At 39.8% G+C, this 21528-nt stretch overlaps 1 protein-coding gene across 3 annotated transcripts in view; it reads left to right on the top strand.

Moving 5' to 3' along the window:
• The window catches only part of LOC104057514 (probable acyl-CoA dehydrogenase 6), an 82508-nt gene that overhangs the window by 39459 nt on the left and 21521 nt on the right, over positions 1-21528 (top strand). For 2 of the 3 annotated variants that reach the window (XM_054059888.1, XM_054059889.1), the window contains exons 3-5: positions 13946-14075; positions 16901-17007; positions 20851-21018. In XM_054059888.1, coding sequence (XP_053915863.1) covers positions 13946-14075; positions 16901-17007; positions 20851-21018 — 405 coding nt within the window. Of the gene's footprint in view, positions 1-833; positions 981-13945; positions 14076-16900; positions 17008-20850; positions 21019-21528 lie in introns of those variants that run through there. The other variant, XM_054059890.1, reaches the window with a different exon arrangement.

The following is a 21528-nucleotide window of genomic DNA, read 5'->3' as shown; positions in this document are numbered from 1 at the left end:
TGCTAAGTAGTGAGACATTATAAAAGCCTGTCCGTGGTATAATACCACAGCTTTATTGGCTCATTGATTATTTATTTTAAAGGATGCATGCATGCAGAATGCTTCTGTGCTTATGCAAAGAGATGAGAAAATGAAGTTGATGAGTGAGTGAATGAAGGTTAAGAGATAGAGGTGTTTGGCCCTTCTCTTTCATATGACGTATTCTCAGCAGAAAAGATCTGTTAGCAGGTAGTACCTTTTATCTCCAAAGTGAAACCTGATCATCAAGAAATGGGAAGAGCAGTGAGGTGGTGTGGGGAGGTAAGGGCTTCTCACTCAGTGATAGCCAGAGCTCAGTATTGTAGCTGTTGTTGGCTCCAGTTGAGAAACATAGCTAGAGGTCAGATTAAAAAAGAAAAAGTGAGTCAACAGGGAAACATTAGGGATAATGAAATTCCAATATGATTAGTTTTTATATAATCTTGTTGTTGTACATTCTCCATTGCTGGCAGGCTAAACAGGGACATCTCGAGCTTTAAAATCTGTATGAATTTGTTTTGCTTTTTCCATCTTTTCTGTGTTTATAATCAACAAAACAATTGGATCACCAATGCCCATTCATCTCATTAGGATGTTCCAGAAGCATCCTGAATGTGGCAAAAAAAGAAAATAAATCTTCACTAACATTAGGACAGTGATGCAAAGCTCCCAAAGTTGGGTTTAAACTGATGAAGACCTTTCACCATTTCTCCTTTCAGGGAGAAATTAGGAAGCATTTTCATCCTGAGTCGGGATGGAAAACACAAACCAGAGGACAGAATTTGTCTGAAGGCTCATCCTAGCTCTGGGAAGTCAGCATGGAAAGACACACTGAGAGATGGAGAACGAGTGGAAGAAAAATAAAAATCATACCAGGATGTGCTGTTTGATTTATCCATACTCATCTTCGAGTAGGAGTAATCAGTTTCTTAAAGGTCTTCATTCCAATATAATAAAGTTTGGTAGGTTTTGTTTCTATTTTACTTATTTATCCCTAAGACTAATTTCCCTGGAAGCTGGCAGTCTGCAAATATCTTTTCGGCTTGCAGGACTGGATTGAACAGGACTCCAGCAACCACTCCAACACAAAATCAGGAACAAACCAAATGATGCAGAGTGAATTGCAATTAAATTGCAAGTTGGAGACATTTTCTAGTCCTAAAACATTAGCCAGGGTAACCTCAGTCTCTGCAGCAGCAGAACTCCCAAACACAGGAATTTCCCTAAAATGATAATAGATTGGGGGTTTTATTCTGTTGGGGTTTTTTTGCTTGTTTGTTTGTTTTCTCTTCATGGCAATATTTCTAACACATAAGAAGAATATGTGCAATAAGGAAATGTATCTCATTCTCTTGTGTAGACCTTAAAATGCAGAGAACAGTGACTTGGTTTGGTCTTGCTAAGCTCTGTGTGGTAGCATGCTGTTTAGGTGTGTTTGTATTAGGTGCATTTTTCATGTCTTACTTTAATTAATCACTCTCAGTTTAGTCCATATTTTATCAGCGCTACTCCAAAATGTAGTAGACAGCATTAGCCACAGTCACAATGTGCGAAGGATTTAAAACAAGAAGACTCAGCAACGTTTGGTTTTGTAAAAAAAAACCAGAAAATCTGTAGCTCAGTCATTACAGTTATCATCTTTGCGTAAATGTGAGCAAAATAAATAGCCAGGTATTTTCTTTGTTTCTGCTACTTTTTTTTTTTTTTTGTGGAGTAAGAAGATATGAAATAATTTATGTTTGACTTGTTTTATGTCCCTTGACTTGAAGTGATACTGTGATCTTTTTCAGGTAGAAAACACCTCTCTTTTTTCACCTTTTCTTTTTAATAGAAAGAGTACTTCAACTTTACATTTGAAGAACAGTTCATGTAACTTTTCATTGCTTCCGTGAAGCACAGCATTGTCTTAAAACTCACTGTTAATTTTGAGACCATTTAGTATTCACTGAACAGTGGGGGGTTTTTTCTCACTATTTCAAACACAGGATGAACATTGAGCATAAATTGATGTCCTTGGTGAGGACTTTCTCATTCTTCATGGGTCAGTATAATGATGTTGGAATAAAGGAGGCACAGTCACTGCTGCTTTGCTCTCTTCTAATTTAGAGTTGCCAAAATTGCTCAGTTGCTAATGCTGAGAGATGCTATAAACTGGCTTTTTTAAAAGCGTAATGACTTAGCAAATTAGTTGTAGCCCTTAAAATAAGAAGAGAAAATATGATAATGAAGCAATGCTGAAAGGATATGCAGTATGCTCAATATTGTGACACTTAATGAGTTTTAATGCATTTATTATAATTTCATGTGAGACATTGCAGAAGCTTCAGAATAGCTCACTGATTAAAATCTGTGCCTGCTTATATATCACTTTGCTTCTTCTGGATCTAGTTCTAGACTTTGATCGTGCTGACATTGCTGAAAAAGCTGCTTCACAAACTTGAACGACTGCTCTGGTTCTTGGGCAGTTTATGAAGACAGCCTGGAGTCAGTGTGGGACTGGTGTCTCCACCAGGCTGAGGGTATGCAGAGATGTTGAATGTGGTGCATCTTTCACGGTGTGAGATACAAGATTTGTACTGGAAATGCATCTTTAAGCCAGAGCCATTCCAGGGCAGACATCTGCATATCTGCTGCCTCTGCTGACCAATGGGTAAAGCCCACAGCACCTCCAAAAGTCCAGCAGTGATGCACTTTCTTGTGGTGGCTCCTCATGTGTCAGGCACTACCTGTAAATGAGCAAACAAGTTCAGACCAGCACCTATTCAGGGTGCCTCTGAAGTACTGGAAAGCTTATCAGCTTGCTCTGTGGAGATGTGGTTTAATCAAGGAGGTGGTGAAAAATATTTCTCTCTTTGAACGGAAGGAGTGTCTAGGAGACCATGGGAAAACAAAGGGTTCATCAGCAGCTTTAGTAGAGTGGCTACACAGTGAGCCATCCTAACCAAGATGAAAGTTGCCTCTGGCAATAAAACCCTCTCCAGTTCGCTTTCCTACAACCCTGTGCTACTCAGTAGGGTCTCATGGCCACAGAAGCCTATTGTGTTACAGGTGGAGGAGACACATGAAAATCAAGCAGTTGTTTTTGTGACTCTTGGATGTATTTCTAAAATAGGACCTCTTAAGAAATGGAAAGGAATGTAACTCTCAAAATATGTGCCAAAAAGCCTTAATATGTTAACATAATTTTATAATTTTGTGTTCTGTTTCTGGAGATTCTTACACCTACATACCAATAAATTGACGTGGATTTTCTTTTTTTTTTTAATTTATTTTAAATGTTTCAGTTACTCATTTAGAAACAGTACATACAACACTGTAAATCCCTGGTATCTGATGGATGGTTGCCATCATAGTTTTAAAATTGTTTGCAATTGCATGGATCTTATGGAAAGTGCACAGTACAAGACTAACTTTAAAAAAAAAAAAAGTAGTAATGATATGTAGTTTTGACAAGTGCTTTTTCCTTCATGAAAAATCTACCTTTCCCTCACCCACCCTGCCCAGTTTCCACCTACTTGTAGGTGTATGGGAGATATGGGGGAAGCAGGGTGGCTCTGGAACATTTTTCTCCTCAGAAGGTAGAAAGGACTCCAGCCTCACTGGTAATTTATTTCTGATTTGAAAGGAAGGTGTGTTATTGGCTAGATTATTGAGCCATGAAGATAAAATCTCAGGTGTTTGGCAGTACTGATAAGATTATTTTTCAGACATGTCCTGGAATATTTTCCTAATTTCTGGCAATGAGGATTTCTTCTGTCCCCCCAAATATATGAATTTGTTTTGCTGCTTTTATTTTCAAGTGTGAATATTTAAATCCTAGTTTCAGAGCCATTCCTTAAGTATGAATACAAACTATATGTATGTTAGTTTAATATATTTTCACTTTCAGAATTACTCAGTGAATGCAATAAAATCTAATGCCTTTCCAAATATACTATGTGACTACATAATCAAGGTAATCTTTTCCTGAAGAATGCATTTATTCCTGTGTAGCTCTAGTATGATATTTTAAGAACAGGAATTTAGGATATAATTTGGTTTATAGCTACTCATAAAGGAACAAATTACTGAGATGAATAGTCAGCCTCTGACATTCTTGGAGCTCCTGCCTGGTACCTGAATGTATGAACGTCCCTGCTTGCGTTCCTGAATGCTCTGTAAATAGCAGAGATAGTAATCACGATCAAGAGAGGTCTGACTTTAGCTGCGTTTATACAGTCAAGTAATGCAAATGCGCTTTTACTGTAGACTTTAATTTGCTATGGGTAAATCTGTTTTCTAGCGTAAAAAAATACAGTTCAGCTGTGTAGAAAAAGGCTATTTATACAACTGGGTGCATAAATGCTTAGATCAAAGCTATAATTCAGTTAGGACTGGAAGTCAGGGAAGGTGGAACAACCCTGGGAACTACCGATCTGTCAGCCTCACCTCTGTGCCTTCGGAAGATCATGGAACAGAGCCTCCTAGAAGCTATGCTAAAGGATGTTGAGGACAGGAGGGTGATTAATGGCAGCCAGCATGGCTTCACCAGAGGCAAGTCCTGTCTGACCAACTTGGTGGCTTTCTATGACGGGGTAACTGCAGCAGTGGACATGGGAAAAACAATGCATGTGATCATTCTGGACTTCTGTAAAGCCTTTGACACAGTCCCCCACAACATCCTTCTCTCTGAATTGGAGAGATCTGGATTTGATGGGTGGACCATTCAGTGAATAAGAAACTGGTTGGATGGTCATATTCAGAGAGTAGTGCTCAATGGCTCAAAGTCCAGATGGAAATCCGTGACAAGTGGTGTCCCTCAGGAGTCCGTACTGGAACCAGTGTTGTTTAATATCTTCATCAATGATACAGACAGTGAGGTTGAGTGCACCCTCAGCAAGTTTGCAGATGACACCAAGCTGAGTGGTGCAGTTGCCACACTGGGATGTCATCCAGAGAGAGCTGGACAAGCTGGAGAAGTGGGCCTGTGCAAACCTCATGAGGTTCAACAAGGCCAAGTGCAAGGTCCTACACCTGGGTTTGCGCAGTCCTCAGTTTCAGTAAAGGATGGGGATGATGTGATTGAGAGCAGCCCTGCAGAGAAGGACTTGGGGGTGCTCATTGATGAGAAGCTTGTCATCAGCTGGCAACATGCGTTCGCAGCCCATAAGGCCAACCGTATCCTGGGCTGCATCAAAAGAAGCATGGCCAGCAGGTCGAGGGGGGGGAATCTGCCCCTCTATTCCTCTCTTGTGAGACCTCATCTGGAGCACTGTTTCCAGTTTTGGAATCCCCAAGGTAAGAAGGATATGGAGCTGTTGGAACGGGTCCAGAGGAAGGCTACAAAGATCAGAGGGCTGGAGCACATCTGCTCTGAGGACAGGCTGAGACAGTTGGGTTTGTTTAGCCTGGAGAAGAGAAGGATCCAAGAAGACCTGATAGCAACCTTCCAGAACCTGGAGGGGGTGTACAAGAAAGCTGGGGAGGGACTTTGGAAAAAAGGCTTGTAGTGATAGGATGAGGGGCAATGGGTGTGAACTGGAGAGGGGCAGATTTAGGCTAGACATAAGGAAGAATTTCTTCACCACGAGAGTGGTGAGGCACTGGCACAGGTTGCCAAGGGAAGTTGTGGCTGCCCCATCCCTGGAAATGTTCAAGGCCAGGCTGGATGGGGCCTTGGGCAGCCTGACCTGGTGGGAGGTGTCCCTGCCCATGGCAGCGGTGTTGGAACTGGACCTTTAAGGTCCCCTCCAACCCTAACTATTCTATGATTCTAAATGTGATTCTAGCTGCAGCATGAGTTGATGTGTGTCTCTTTAATAATTTATTCACTTTGTGCTAAGAATATGTTGATCTCCATATAATCTGGGATGGGATGGCATGTTTTTTTAAGTATCTGGCCCAGCTTCTCAAAGACTTAAGGGATCAGCCACTGGAAAATAATTTGGTCCTGTGCTGATCAGAAATTCCTGCAGAAGACTCCTGTGGTGTGTTTCTGTTCAGACTTTTGTGCTACTGAACTAAAACTTCTGTACGAGCCAGGCTAAGTCCAAACCATGTTCGAAGTTCATTTAATTGTTCACAGCACAAAACTGACAAAACATTTTTCTGGAATTTATTCAAAGCCACCATTTGTCAAATTTCTCCCCCTGTGCCTGCAATTTTAATTCTCATTTTATAACTCCATTTGGAGTTTTGGAATTTGTGGTCTAGTAATATTTATGCCTTTGAGTATGACATCTTGAGCCTAAGTGGGAAAAATTTTCCATTTCAGAGAGATTTGGTTTACCAACAAGCTATTTATCAGCTCAGACTGGAATAAAAGATCTTGTAGGAAAGAAAGTCACATACGGCTTTCAGCTGATAAAAAGCCTTTGAATTGAATCTTGGCATAAAAATTTTAATAAGTAGCAAATGCAATAAATCTGTTTAATCCCTGAATCACATAGTGTTGCTTTTCAATTTTACTTTTTATTTATGCGGAATTCACAAAAGCCAGAATGAGCTCTTGATCTTTTGAACATTGACTCCATATCCTAATTCCATGCCTTTAATAAATAAAAGTACTTGGTCTGCTTTTTTCTCATAGGATTTGCTACGAAACAAAGTACAATGTCTTCTGATTTCAGATCTTGACCCCTTTTCACCCAGCTTTTAAAAAATCCTTACAAATCTACATACTTGTATTTAGTCCTGTTGGTCATCTTTTCTTTCTGATGTTCTTAAACTGGAGAATGCTCTTCGGTCTCACTCTCTTCTCTGTTAGCTATGGATAAGTCTATTCCTATTTTCTTTCCCTGTTCACCTACAGAATGTTGAATGTCTGGACATTACCGAAGATCCCTTATAATATCTATTTGTGTATTCACACTTCAGGTCCCGTTGAAGGAAAATTTGCCATGATGCAGAGTAACATGAACTTTTTGTAGCAGTTTGTGGTAGTTCATGTGAGAGGAAGAGTCCTGAGTAGGAGCACTAGCAGCACATAAAGATGATGTACCTGCTTAATTCTTGTACAGGTGTGAGATTAGTTGCTTTATTACGTTGAAATGAACACATTTAAAAGATATCTGAGCAGCTACACAGTTGTTTTCTTGGAGGAAAGAGCACATTTTACATGGGGTGCCTCATCATGTGGAAGGGTATTGATGTAGTGTTTTCCTGTTCATCAGGAGGGTGCCAACCTTCAAGCTGGAGAGAAGCAGTATTCCCTGCTAGATAAGCCAGACTCCAAGAATTAAACTTAGCATCCACAAGCAAAGCTTAAGCCAGGGGAACGTGCAACAGGTTGTAGTAACGTGTATCTTCAGTGTACGTAAGAAGGTCGACAGGTGTTGCTGATTGACCCCAAGCAGCAGGGAGGTTACAAAGGTGGTAGTCTCAAAGCCTAGGATATGGTTTCTTTATTAGCTTGTCCAAAGAGAAACTCTCTGAGAAGCAGCATGGATTTGCCACTGAAGCTCAGGAGTTGTGATATTCAGCCTATAGCTTTCTTGACTTTCATCTGATATTTTCAAATATACAATAATTTAGATCTGTACATTTTAACATTAAAGGAAAAAAATCATGGGTTGGTTTAACCAGGCTTCCATAGAATTGATGTTGTGTCAGAGCTGAGGGCGCAAATTAATCTCAGTTTAAAAGTAGGCAGACAATGGCTGAGGAATCTGTGACCCATGATTGCAGTTTTTCTCTGAGTTTGAACTGACGCAATGGCTGGTGCTTGAGGCTTTGTGCAATCTTGGATTTTCTTTTTTTCTTTCTGGTTTTTTTTTGGCTACTGTGTCCTTTTGCACTGTTAATGTTTCTTGTGTTGCCATGTGGACCTACCATTCTATTGTACTGTGCAGCTTGGCTTTTCCTTCCCTGTAACTTTGTTCATGTACAGTTTCAGGGGTTTGTGTGACTTTTTGAAAAGGTCTGATATCCGGAATTTAAAGATTTATGCAGATGTGATTGCTGACTGAGACTGTATTAGGTGACACTGCATAACCATTTAAAAAATAAAGAAAGCTTAAAAATTATCAAGAATTTAGAAGTCGGAGGGTAACAGATACAGCTGTTGTCAACCTGTGGTTTAGAATATACTGCTCTGGCTTTCTAGAACAGTGTCCTGCACAGCTTTGAATCTTCTTTAAATGTGTCCATGCTGCCCCCAGCTCAGGCCAGGTCTGTGTGGTGCATTTATCTGCTCAGCAGCAGGCACTGCTGAGTTCCTACTTGACATTTTGTGTTGGTTTTATAGGAGTTTACAGGAGTTTTTTTGTCCTTACACTGTGAGGGAAGTTTCTCCTGTATTTTCCAGGTTAGCTGTATCTTAATCTAGAGTGGTGCTAGGCAAATTAAATCACTTTATTCATCTCTGTAAATTTTGTTTCTGAAGCAGCAACTGTGATGTAGGAAAACACAGTTTGCAGTGTTAATTGCTCAGGGATTGTACCTATGCCACCAATTTTATATGTTTGAAAAGGAATGAGCAGCCAGTCCGTTATTTTTCCTTTTCCAAACAATGCTGGACCCTGAGAGTAATATTACTGAGTAAAACTTTAGTTAGCAGATGGGGTCCTTATCTGCCTTGGATTTTTTTTATGAACTAGTGAACGTCAGTAAGAGATCAGGTACTGGATGTGGTGACGATCTTTCTAGAATCGAACAAACACAAACATAAAGTACTGTAACTCATCCTAGTTTGGGAGAAACTGGGGGAGTTTAATAAGATAATCTGTTAAGGAGAACATCGCATCTGGTACAAGGGGGTTTTGTTTCTTTTTGGGAGTTTTTGGTGAATATATGCGGGTGAGATAGCCAAAAAAAGATGTGTTCATCTCAACAAGGCTGAAATGGACACATGGTGTTTCTGTTACGTGACAGTTTTTTCCACTGCATCCAGCAAGAAGCAAATAACCAAGAAAGCAGTAGGTATTATCTGAACCTAATCAGCCTAGACTTTTCAGAATGGGTTTGTGGGAAAAGGCACAATACAGACAGTAACTGCTTGGTAATTCTTTAAATTCCTTTAACGTAAAGAATAGGAAAGGAATTACGGTAGGATTTCTGTACTGTCCTACCTGGTGATGTTTGCAGTTATGTAACTTCGAGACTCTTTGTAGTCCTCTGTTTTTTAAATTCTTGAACTGTATTTATGGCAAATGAGTGATGTTTGAACACTTAAATTTTGCTTCTGTTGATTTAAAATTGTAGACTATGGTGAAAACTGATAATGAGCTCTGTCATTTTGGTGTCATATGTAGGAGTCTCTCAGACCTTCTTAAAAATGGGAGTTGATTCATATTTAATCTTTCTAGTCACTAGACATTAGAGCACATGTTTGTTTTTTCTTGCACTGAGTTAGGTGCCAATAGTAGAAATAACACTGTGTGATTTCCTTTGGTGTAGATATACTTCCTGTGAACTTTGGAAGCTCTGTAAACAGACAAGATAAATAATTAAGATCAAGTTACCAATATGCCTGTATTGTGTTTTCACCATTCCTTTTTCCAGGCTCACTCCCATCCTTAAAACACTCTGTAGACCTCCTGTTTCTCCTTGCTTCAACTCACTTAGGCCCTGTTCACTACAGATGTTGTTTTTCCCACTGACAGCTACTAGATGCAGTTCAGAAGCAAATTGCAAATAAAATAAACTCTTTGAAAATATATGCGAGAGACTTCTAGCCTGTCTTATCATTGAACAGGGAGCCTGCAGCTGAGAAAGTGGCAAGAAGCGTCTGGTCTTCTCAGAAATGAAACATTTGAATGAAAGATCTCAGTTTATCCTTTGCCTTTATAAGTACTTCCTTTTTTTTCTTTCTTTTTTTTTTTTCTCAGCAGTGTTTTTGTTTTGACACGTTGCAGATGATGATCAGATAGTTTTGCTCTTTTTTGTGTATTTTTGGGCATCATCTTTACTGTCTGCTTATGTTAACATATAAAAGTCCCAACAGCCTAAACGATCAGATTTAGTAGAATGTACCTTTGCATCTTTTAAAAACTATGATTTTAAAAACTGTTTTCTTAGACCAACAGTGACTCCACTGACAGTGTCATGAACTTAACATGTAGAAATAAGCTGGTCTCTATAAAGTAAGGAGGGAGAAAGAAGTATTTGGGGGTTTTGTGGTTTTTTTTCAGGTTAAAATAATGTGTTGGTGGTTAGTAGAAAAGTACAGAGCCAATTTAAAAGAAAAACAGGTTAATATACTGATCATGGTGTGGTGGGTTCACCCTGGCCAGCAGCCAGACACTGGCCCAGCTGCTCACTCACTGCCCTTCCTCAGCAGAACAGGAGAGAAAATACGATAGCAAGGCTTTCCTGTTGAGATGGAGTCAGGGAAGCTGCTCACCAGTTACTGTTATGGGCAAAGCAGACTTGGATTGGAGAGAAGTAATTTAATATGCTGCCAATTAAAATAGATTTATGTAGTGAGAAACACAGGCAGTTTAAACCAATGTGTTCCCTCCATTCTCTCCCTTTTCTTCCCGGGTTCAGCTTCAGTCATTCCTCCTGACTGATCTACCTTCCTCCCCACCCCGAGCAGGGCAAGGGAATGGGGAAGAGGGGTTGCAGTCAGTCCATAGATGTTTCTCTCTGCCATTCCTTCCTCACACTTTTCTCTTTCTCCAGTGTGAGTCCTGCCTGTTGTATGCAGTGCAGAAACTTTATTTATTTGCATGTTCATATGTTCTTGCTTTGAGCTTTATAGTTTAATTTGTAAAAGAACTTGAAATCAAACAATGAATAAGATATCAAATTAATCAGTTTAACAGGTGAAAGTTGTGCTGTTGTCAGCAAAACAATATAGCAGAGCTGTCTTTTTCGACCTATTTTGAATTATAAAAGCATTAGTGTGTTAGATATTCTGTGTAGTTTGTTTTGTTTTGTTCTTTTAATATTTCTTACAAATTAAAAATGGAAATGCAGCCAAACAATTCTCTAAAGCACACACATTTCATTTAATGTTTAAAACAGCTATTTACCCTAGAAATGTTTAACATGTGAGTATTTATATATGCTTACTATTCTTTTTTTTAAAAAAAAAACCCAACAATCGGATCTGAAGACTATTTGGCTCCTTTTATTATGGATTTTTCACCAAAAAAATATATTAGGCACAGTGTTTGCTTTTCTGAATGAAAATTAGATGGACCTGTTAGCATTAAATCAATGTACAGGTATTTCTATGATGTGGTCTTTTTGATAGGACCGGTAAACACAGCCGTCCTACTACCAGTTTGTTCCATTATTCAAAAAAAGAGTAAGTCTTACTCCAAATAAAAATTAAGAATTTATTTGGTAAAATGTTCACTGTCATCACTGCAGCAGGTAGAAATAAGAACAATCTGTTTTGTCTCAGTTTAAGAGCTGAATACCATGGCACACAGGGTGATGTGCTCAGACCAGTCCCAGGATAGCTGGCTGGAGCGCTGGCAGCGGGGCTGTGAAAGCCCCACTGCTACCATGTGCTGGGGAAAAAAGAAAGATACATTGATAGTGGGAGCCAGCACTTCCTGCTCTTGTTGTGTGTGACTGCTGGCAGCACATCTCAGTGCAGAGATCCGTTCTCCAATGAGGTGGGACACAACTGTCTTTATGCATGGCATAAGTTCAGCTGTGCAAGCTGCACTGACAATTGGATGTCTCTGTCGATCAAAGTGCTTTGGGTTTGAAAGAGAAGTTCCCTATCATCACCACTTTTGTTTCTCCATGAAAACCTTTCTCCTTGACTTCTGGAACAGTCAATGAAAAGTTGACTGTTGTCTGATTAATGTTCTTACAGTTTGCTTCTGCCTTCCTGCCTGTCTGCATCTTGGTTGTATCATGCATTATCTATCCACAGATTACAAAATCTTTGGAGAATGCATCATCTCTTTGCCTGGTAGATTTCCCCCCTCCACCTTCTCAGCTACTGAGGCTTCATTCTGATTTGTTTCCTCCTTCTGGTAGGAAATTCCTTCAGTGTCATCATTTTGAGAGCTTGCCTTTAGCAGCATTTTGTTTTAAAATGTAATGTAAAACTCAGTAACTAATGCCAAATGAGAGGAAGGCAAGTCTCCTAGATAGTAATATATATTGAATTGTGGTATGAACAAAGAATGCATGTGAGCTGTAGGTTGCCATCAAATGATCCTTCTTTAGGTCATTTTTGTTCATTCTTCTTGTGAAGTTGCTTTGGATAAATCAAGAAACTAAAGTTCTGATTTGTGAAATTTAAGTGAAAGATAGGAATATAGCTGTTTGTTAGACAAAAACAATATCAAAATTAGTAATCACTGTAGTTGGGCAATAACATGATTGGCTAATTTTAAAAATAATAATAATAAAATCACTTGACAGGCATTTGCGCTGTGGCAAAACAGAGGTTATCCTAGGATCCTATCTAGTATAACTCAGCTATAAATTAATATAAAAGTAACAAAAACTCTTTCATACAACATATGTTTAAATAGCCTTGCTTTGCATGTGCCTACATTCCTTGCTGTTTCTCAGAGCATTTATTTATTGATGGGGGGCTTTGTAAAGGCAAGAGCATTGGATTATATATTAGGCTAAATGCACTCACGTATTACTATTGTTACAATCTACTGCTTAAGACCACAGTAAGAATTTTAATTTTGTGTGTATTTTAAAGAAACATTCTTTTTTTTTTCAGATAAAAGTTTGGAAAAGTAGGTTTGGTTTTTTTTTTCATTCTGACAATCCAGACTGTTCAGGATGACCTAGGGAGAACTGTTATTTGAAAATTGAACTTTGCACTTAGGCTTTTCCATTTGTGTCTTCCTTTCTCTCTGCAGCAAAAGGATGCACAAAGTGCACTGTTGGTTTAGGAAACAGATGACAACACAAAAAAACCACAAAAGTGTTTTTTAAAAGCTTCAGAGCAGGTCAGTAAAGGGAATTGCTCAGACAGTGTTTTATGTCAGCAGGAGAAAAAGGAAGCGGGTCATCTGCCCCATATTGTGTGTGTGAGGGGTGGGGGGTTGTATCTTTTTACTTGACATTTTCTTAGCTGGTCTTAAAAGGAGTGAAAAAAAGAACAAAACTAAAAAGGAGGAAAACGTTATCTAATCAAAACTGCTCAGTCAACAAAGGACGTCAAGCAGTAACCTTCAGTTTCTCACCATATTTCCTTTGGACTATGAACTATTTAGTAGAGCTAGAAGTTACCTCATCCATCATAGCAGCATAGCACTTTTCTGTGTTTTGCTACGTGGTGAGTTTGTTAGTGCTGGGTATGGGAAGGAGGTGAAGAATAATATCCTCTTTAATTGAATTTGCAGATTGGAATGTGGGGAGGAGGAACAGCCCGTGCTGGTGTCCAGCCAGCACCTGGCTCTGACAGCCTCCCACTAAAGAAAAATGCTTTAATGACTGTAGCAACCAGGTGCCAGGATACGAAATACACATATTCAGTATCGTACTACTGTCTAGCGTGGGTTTTAAGCTACAGTGGTAATTTAATATAAGGACAACACTTGCACATGGTCTTGCTCTGTGTTGGCTTGTCTGCTGTGTGTGAAGAAGATGAGCTCTGCTTGAGTGCATTGGAGGCTGCGAGTATGTGTGTCAGGGGGTATCAAAGAGCAATAGGAGCACTTCTTACCTCATAGTGATTTGTTCACATTGCCTTGTTGTTAGGAAGAATAAATTTGCCTTCTTGCGTCATTTTCAGCAGCATTTCACTTTTTCCTGCTGTTTCCCATAAAAGTAATGATCCTACTTAGGATATCCAGGAGTGACCCGATGTGCACATGGATAATCAGAGCAGGTTAAAATCAGGTTTTGTAAAGCGTGGTGTCACTTTTCTGAAAGGGAAACTGACAGTTGTCAAATTTTGAAAAATTAGCAGTGAAATTGCAGCTGGCTTGTCCATGCAGTAGCATTTTTTTTTTTTTCCTATTGCTTACACCAGTCTAGAGCACCAGTCTCATAGTTTTGATTATTTTTTCAGAATATGGCGGCATGGGCTTGGACTTCTCCTATAGCATTGCAGTGGCAGAAGAGCTGGGAAATATCCGCTGTGGAGGTGTTCCTATGGCTATTGGAGTACAAGCTGCCATGGCTACTCCTGCTCTTGCAAGGTAATTTTAAGGAAGTTTGATTTAGCCTAAAACTCAAGCCATTATGTGTTTAGGCATACAAGCTAAGAAGATTGATGTAATCATTCTTAACCAAAACCCTTCAGGTGGTCTCATCTGCCTGGGATTGTCATACCTATCAGGTAGTCCTATATGGGCTTCTCATCTGTATTCTTTCAGAACGTAGCAGTAGCTTGAACTGAGCAATTTATTTCATAACATCTTCAAATAACTGAAGCTTGATAAAAGCTGGGAGCCAGAGCACTTTTCTTTATTGCTTTTTTCATATGCGGTCTTTCACAAGAAATGAATAAGTTTTCTAAATGCAGGGGTTTAAAACTCACATCTTCTTATCTCAACTCAAGGAGAGAAAGCTGATTGCAGTATGGATATTTTTAAATCCAGGTTATGTAAATTACTTACCTTAATGAGGCTTCCGTGCTGCCCAAGGGTGTTTGCTGCTGTTCACCATCATTTCTAACCCTTTCTGTGACTGTAAAGAGCATCTCTTCCCCTTTTATTTTCTTGCTTCTTTTCCTGTATCTTGGAGATCCAAGGAATACACTAACCTGGAACTGGACATCAGATGGTAGGATGCCTGTGCAGGACTACACTGAAGCAAAAGTGTGGCATATGGCTACAGCATTATAATAGTCTGAGCCTAGGAGCAGAACAGAAAGAGAATTTGGAGAAATTCACCTCTTGCTAGTATGTAGTAAGGAAAGTGACAGTAGGTTAGAGTTAGCTTCTCCTTTGCCTAAAGGATATCTTTGAAAACTATTGCATCATCTTTGCGATACTGCAGAATAATGCACACATCATCTGAAAACTTCTTTTTCTTTTTTTTTCTATTGGCTTTGTTTTGGATGTGTATAGTGCTCAAATGTGTGAGCGGCGCAAGAAAGCTTGAGTTGATCAGACACTGAAAGCAGTCTTAGAACTGCCTGCCGCTGTTCATATTCACAATTTCAGTTTCACTTAATAGTGTATCATACTAGTGTATCTGTCAGTTTTACTCAAACTTGCCTTTCTAATATAATTAATTCAATTCATCTCAGCTTTTTTACCCAGAAGCAGAAGAAACAAGTGTGAATAAGATCTGTGGCTCTACAAAGATGATTATCAGCCCAATTAAGTCAAAATAGGGATGTGTGATAGGCATATTTTCATTCAGTGTAGCAATCTAACCTATTAGAAGCCAGATTTATATATGTACATGAGATGAATAAAGGTGACTTCCAATTTCTAATTGACAGAGCACATAAACAGAAGTACATGAATCAAAGAAGTGTTCTTACATCTGAATTTTGCTGTGGTTTTATTTTATTTTACTCACAATTCACAAGACTGTATACTATTGTCATTTTTCTGTTTTACTCATGATATTCCACCAATGTGATTTGTGAAGTCTGGAGCAAGAGAAGATGGATCACTTTCGTGCAACTTTTACTGTGTCAGAATATCACACTTGGGACTTCTGGGTTACTGAACATCAACAAGGAGCTGCATTTATTGACTGTAGACTCATGTGTGAGTGTACGCACACACATGCATGAAAACAGATTTTAGAGTGATGGAGTCACTGGTAAACTATGCTCTGGGGTATCACCCTGGCACGAAAGCAGACATAGTTTGGTCTTTCTTGAGCCAGAGCATGATCTTATTGCAAACAGATTTTTCTAATTTTGGAGCTGTTAAACTGGAACCAGTGAGATTTGCACGTATGCAAACCCAAGATTTTTCTGGGATGCTTTTAAGGTGGGTAGAATTTTACAAAACCAACATATTTCTAGCACAATAGCTAGCTGCTGCCGTGCACGTTCTACCTGCAAGGCGTAGAGGCCTATGAACTTCTGAAGATCCTGTTGCCAGACTCTTTCTGTAATTGCAGAATAACTTCTTCCGTAGGCTCATTTTTGGGAAGAGCTGAACTGTTTTCTGGAACTGAAGCCAACCAAACAAAGACATCAAACAAAAAATATTATTCTTTGAAAAGTTCTTGTCATGGAAATCCTCTGTTGAAATAACTAAAGGTTGGCAAAGTTTTAAGCATCAGAAAGCATTGCCAAAAATCCCTGCTAGCTCCTTTCATAATCTAATTTTCATGTTGTTGGTTGGGTTGTTTTTCTCTAATGAATGTTCAGCTGGCTGTACTTGATCCTGTCCCAAGGAAAAGAAGAAAAAAGTACACTGCATAACACAGCAGGGGACTTTGTCCCAGTGTGCTGGAGGAAGGAGTAAACACTCGAAGCTTGCTTCTGATATTTATTTGGGATTGCTGCCATGGTTGTTGTCAGCGAAGACAGGACTAGGAATTGAGCTCCCTGTGTGCACACAGTGGAAGTGTCAGCCAGCTCCCCGGCTGTTTTCTGACCGTCCTGTGTCCTTTGAATGTTTAGTGTCAGAGAAGAGCTAGTGTAAAAGTTAGAAGACATGCAGGGAGCAGGTCCTCCATCCTGGCTGACTGCATTCTGGTGCAGAAGCATTGAGGAGAAACTTCAGGGACTGTTTTTATTTAGATCTGATTGATAGCTCTCAAAACAACTGTCACAAAGATCAAATTTTGGGTTTAGAGACCACACATTTCTGTGGGAGTAAGATGCCTGAGTACTTGTAAAAACCTTGCTTAGAATGATTGTGTCTGCACTTCTGGTGAAAGCTCTGAATCGTAGCTTTAGATGGTGTTCATTTTGGCTCTGAGGTATGTTTTAATTATTCATAGGAAAATTGATCACTCTGTGAGTAGAACAAAATTTCTAACTCACTTGTAACTGAAATTTACCTTCAAAAGCTTTTAATATCCTCTCTTTTTCATTATATTGTTGCAGATTTGGTTCTGAGGAATTGAAAAAACAGTTCCTTGTACCTACTATAGCTGGAGATGTTGTGGCTTGCTTGGGAGTAAGTGAAACCGGAGCGGGGTCAGATGTCGCAAGTAAGTTAACCTGGCAAGTTGCCAATTTCAGACAGCCTGGTATTTTGATTGAAAGAATCTGGTTTCCCTGACCCTTCCCTTTTCCACTATCTTTCGTAAGAAATGCAAAGTCTGGTGTGGTGAGGGCAAAAAGTAATATTCCAGGAGCAGTAATGCATGCCTCTGATATATCCAAAAGCACTCATATTGAATGTATTTGTCGGTGAATCAATAGCTATAACCCTGTGGAGGCTGAGCACAACAGCTTAATATGCTGCTGTCTTGCTGGCCCTGTTTTTTTTCCTAGGTTTTATCCTTCTGCTTTTACTGCCTCCCCTGTTCTGTCCGAGCTCACCACTAGCAGTGAGCACTCCAGCAGCTCCAGTAGTCTCACAGCCGCTGTCAGCTGTGCAGACCTGCAGACGTACATTATAGAATGTGTGGCCTGTTCAGGTGCGCTAAAACTTGCATGTCTTTACAACAGACCTCTCCACTGAACATGGGAAAATTGCAGAGCTAGTCCATTCTGCAGATGATGACATCACACTTTCACAGTTGGTTCCTCTCACTTATTTTTACCTCACCTCAGCCCATTCTGTCATTCCTGTGCAGCAATAACATCTCTGGATAAGTGATTGTTTTATTTAGAGCTAATGAAGCATTTTCCATGTCAAGCCTATTAGCTTTGTGATTCAGTTACTTTGCATGAACTATTTTTCTCATCGTAATTCAAGAATATGTTTAAAAACATGGACAAATGAAACTGTATTTCTGAGGTGCTGGAGGCAGTAGGTAATTTGAACAATTAAAATAGATGTAGAGAAAGTAAAGGATGTCATCTGACTGTGAATTGTAGACTTTAAGGAAAAGGGAATGATAAGAAAACACCTTTGGAGGTTTTGTTGTTGCACACAGGGTGGCTAAGTTGGACACATTGATCTCTTGCAAGTTACTGAGGCATCTTTCTGCAGACCAAATCACCTACTGCAACAGAAGATTTTGATCAGCAAAGCAGACTTCTTTGTCCATCTCCTTGACCAAACTCATGTTTTCCCAAGACAAATAGATAATTATTTGGTGTTAAAGCAAGGGTGCAGCAGGTAGTTCTGAAGACAGCTAATGGGGATAATGAAATAGTGGGACTCTTATCTTCCTGCATGACCCATTGCTATTTTCCTTTCTAGTTAATTGATTTTTTCCATAAGAAAAATTCCATAACAGTTTTTCATTAAAATATTTCAAAATATGATTTTTACTAATATAGGAAACATGTCATTTATTTTTATTAATGCCTCTCTAGTTAATTAGAGGATTATCGGAGCTTTCTAAATATGATTTGAAATTTTTGATGCAGTGTTCCAGATAATAAGTAACAAATATTCTTTTAACTGCATGTTGTTTATCATCTAGTTTAATTGTTATGGTACACTTAGATTAATACAGTTAAAAAGAAATTTGGAATCGACTAGGATTATCTGGGAGGCAGACTGCAGGATGAAATGGCTATACTTTTTCACCTATCATAAAAGATGTGGTTTGTGGTATAAATCCAGCAATCGTCTTACAGTGCTTCTAAAGGGTAATTAAATGGACAATCTAGACATGAGTAACACTGGCTTATGTTCTGAGTAGCACTTGTTTGCATAAAGGAAGGAGAACATATCTTCAGGTGGCACAGATTTAAAGTAGACTGTACTGCATGAATCTGGACTTGATACTTACTTTGGCTTCTCATACTATTGGGATATGTCTCGCTTTTATAAGTGAAGGGGTAGAAAATCATAGCAACTGCTTGCATGAGAAGCTTGAGGACATCCTTCTGCCATGTGAGCTGGTATATTTTAAACTGAGGAATGACAAAGTAAGGTGTCTCTAGCACCTTAATCAAGGATATAGATAGCGACATCAAGTGCACCCTGAGCAAGTTTGAAGATGAGACCAAGGTGAGTGGTGCAATTGCCACACCAGAACAATAGGATGTCATCCAGAGGGACCTGGACAAGCTGGAGAAGTGGGCCTGTGCAAACCTCATGAGGTTCAACAAGGCCAAGTGCAAGGTCCTACACCTGGGTTTGTGCGATCCTCAGTTTCAGTAAAGGATGGGGATGATGTGATTGAGAGCAGCCCTCTGGAGAAGGACTTCGGGGGGCTGACTGATGAAAAGCTTGTCATGAGCTGTCAATGTGCACTCACGGTCCAGAAGGTCAACTGTATCCTGGGCTGCATCAAAAGAAGCATGGCCAGCAGGTCGAGGTGGGGGAAATCTGCCCCTCTATTCCTCTCTTGTGAAACCTCATCCGGAGCACTGTGTCCAGTTCTGGAATCCCCAACGTAAGAAGGATATGGAGCTGTTGGAACAGGTCCAGAGGAAGGCTACAAAGATCAGAGGGCTGGAGCACATCTGCTCTGAGGACAGGCTGAGACAGTTGGGCTTGTTTAGCCTGGAGAAGAGAAGGATCCAAGAAGACCTGATAGTGACCTTCCAGAACCTGGAGGGGGCTACAAGAAAGCTGGGGAGGGACTTTGTAAAAAAGGCTTGTAGTGATAGGGCGAGGGGCAATGGGTATAAACTGGAGAGGGGCAGATTTAGGCTAGACGTTAGGAAGAATTTCTTCACTGTGAGAGTGGTGAGGCACTGGCACAGGTTGCCCAGGGAAGTTGTGGCTGCCCCATCCCAGGTTGGATGGGGCCTTGGGCAGCCTGACCTGGTGGGAGGTGTCCCTGCCCATGGCAGGGGGGTTGGAACTGGATGATCTTTAAGGTCCCTTCCAACTCTAACTATTCCATGATTCTTTGATTCTATGATCATATGATTAAGCTCAAATACTTGAGTTTACTCCAGTTTTATGTTTAGAGCCTTTGGGAAGATGGTTCATGTGCAGAGATGGCTGCATATGATGAGCGGACACAAATGTGCCTGTCTGCTCCGCTTGGTGTGTGTCTCCTACTCTCCAAGTCTACTGCCTCTCTCTGTAGGTGGGCTCTTATGGACTTCATGGTCTCATTAGATATACAGATGCAATTAGGGATGTGCTAGGGTTCTCTCATATCATCACCTACTTATACTTAGATGTCTGTTGCAGCGTCTTCCTCAGTTAGGGTTTTAGTTGAAGAAATGCAGTTTTGGGGGAGGGAAACCAGTACTTCGGAAATTCTGCTGGAGTGTAAATAACTTATGATAACTAGTAACTAATGATAACTAGGAACTCCCACTCTCTGTTGCAGCGAAAGCTGCTTGCAGTGTGATGTGAACACTCATGGGTGAAAAATAAAATTGCTTTTTGCCACGGAGTATGAATAGAAGGTGTTTAGAACTCCTTCATGTACAGGCATTCTTAGCATTTAGACATTGCCTTTCAAAAGTTTACTAGTTTTTGATTTATTACACCATTCTGACCATGAGCATGCAGGAAGTGCATGTACGTATCTTTTCATGAATACACAGATATCAAGGCTTATATTTGTTTTAAGTGAGGACCCTGAAATTAATGGCCTCCTCAGTGACTAATATGCACAGTAACAGAAACACGTAATAGATAACCTCAGACTGAAATGTTTCTGGCCTGAGTTCTTGATGACCAGATTTGCTCAGGGAAAGTTTTCTGCTTTCATCCACTGGGATGAAGACTCCACCTAAAGGAAGGTGAGAGAAGTGGTCTGGTTTCCCTGGCTTGCCTCCGAAGAGTTTTCCACACAGATCTGCCTTGTGCAGCCTGGAAGGAAGGGTTAGAGGACTTGGGGGACGCTGAGGACCAAATATTAGTTGTCTGTCTGAAAGCAGAAGAGTCACTCTGCCACTTGTAGGGGGACCAGCTTATAACTCCTTCATGAGGATAACGCTTCATCTCCTGTGTTTTCAAATAGGTATCAAGACAACAGCTGTAAGAAAAGGTGATGAGTATGTCATAAATGGTGGTAAGATGTGGACTACATCAGGGTGCCAAGCGGACTGGATGTGCCTACTGGCAAACACCAGTGAAGGACCTCCTCATCGAAATAAGTCTCTCATATGTCTGCCGATGAATCTGCCTGGTAATAACACAGAACTCTTATCTTCTAATTTGATTTTATTGGTGGTTTTGTGTATGCCCAATACAGGAAGAAAAGGTGTTTGACAGAAGGGACTGCACCCGTAAATGCTTTTCTAGGTTAGGTGTTTCCCTGACATAAGAAGTTAATTCTGAAAAGCATTTGCATGCTTCAACAAATAGTGGGTGACAAAAGGAAATTAGAAGGAAGTTAAATATTTTGCAGACTTCAGCTTGTGACTCCCAAATAATTTTATATGCAGAGTCCTTTTTGACAAAAATAAATTTAGGAAAGTTTTTCAGATACATTTGCATGGGAATATTTTATAATATTCTGTGAGAATTAGTAGACAAGTCAATGCCAAGGACAAATTTAATGCCCCAAAGAAATAACTAAAAATAGAGCAAACTTTTTCTTTGGAAGTTGTAATATCTAGTGTGTTTTAGTTTTGGGAAAGTTCCTGAAAACTTTTCTTTTGGTTTTCTGTCCCCAAAAGGCATGAAGGTACAAACG

The sequence above is a fragment of the Cuculus canorus genome, chromosome 2 (genome assembly GCF_017976375.1).
Source record: "Cuculus canorus isolate bCucCan1 chromosome 2, bCucCan1.pri, whole genome shotgun sequence".
NCBI classification, from domain to species: domain Eukaryota; kingdom Metazoa; phylum Chordata; class Aves; order Cuculiformes; family Cuculidae; genus Cuculus; species Cuculus canorus.
This window is presented reverse-complemented; position numbering and strand designations above follow the sequence as displayed.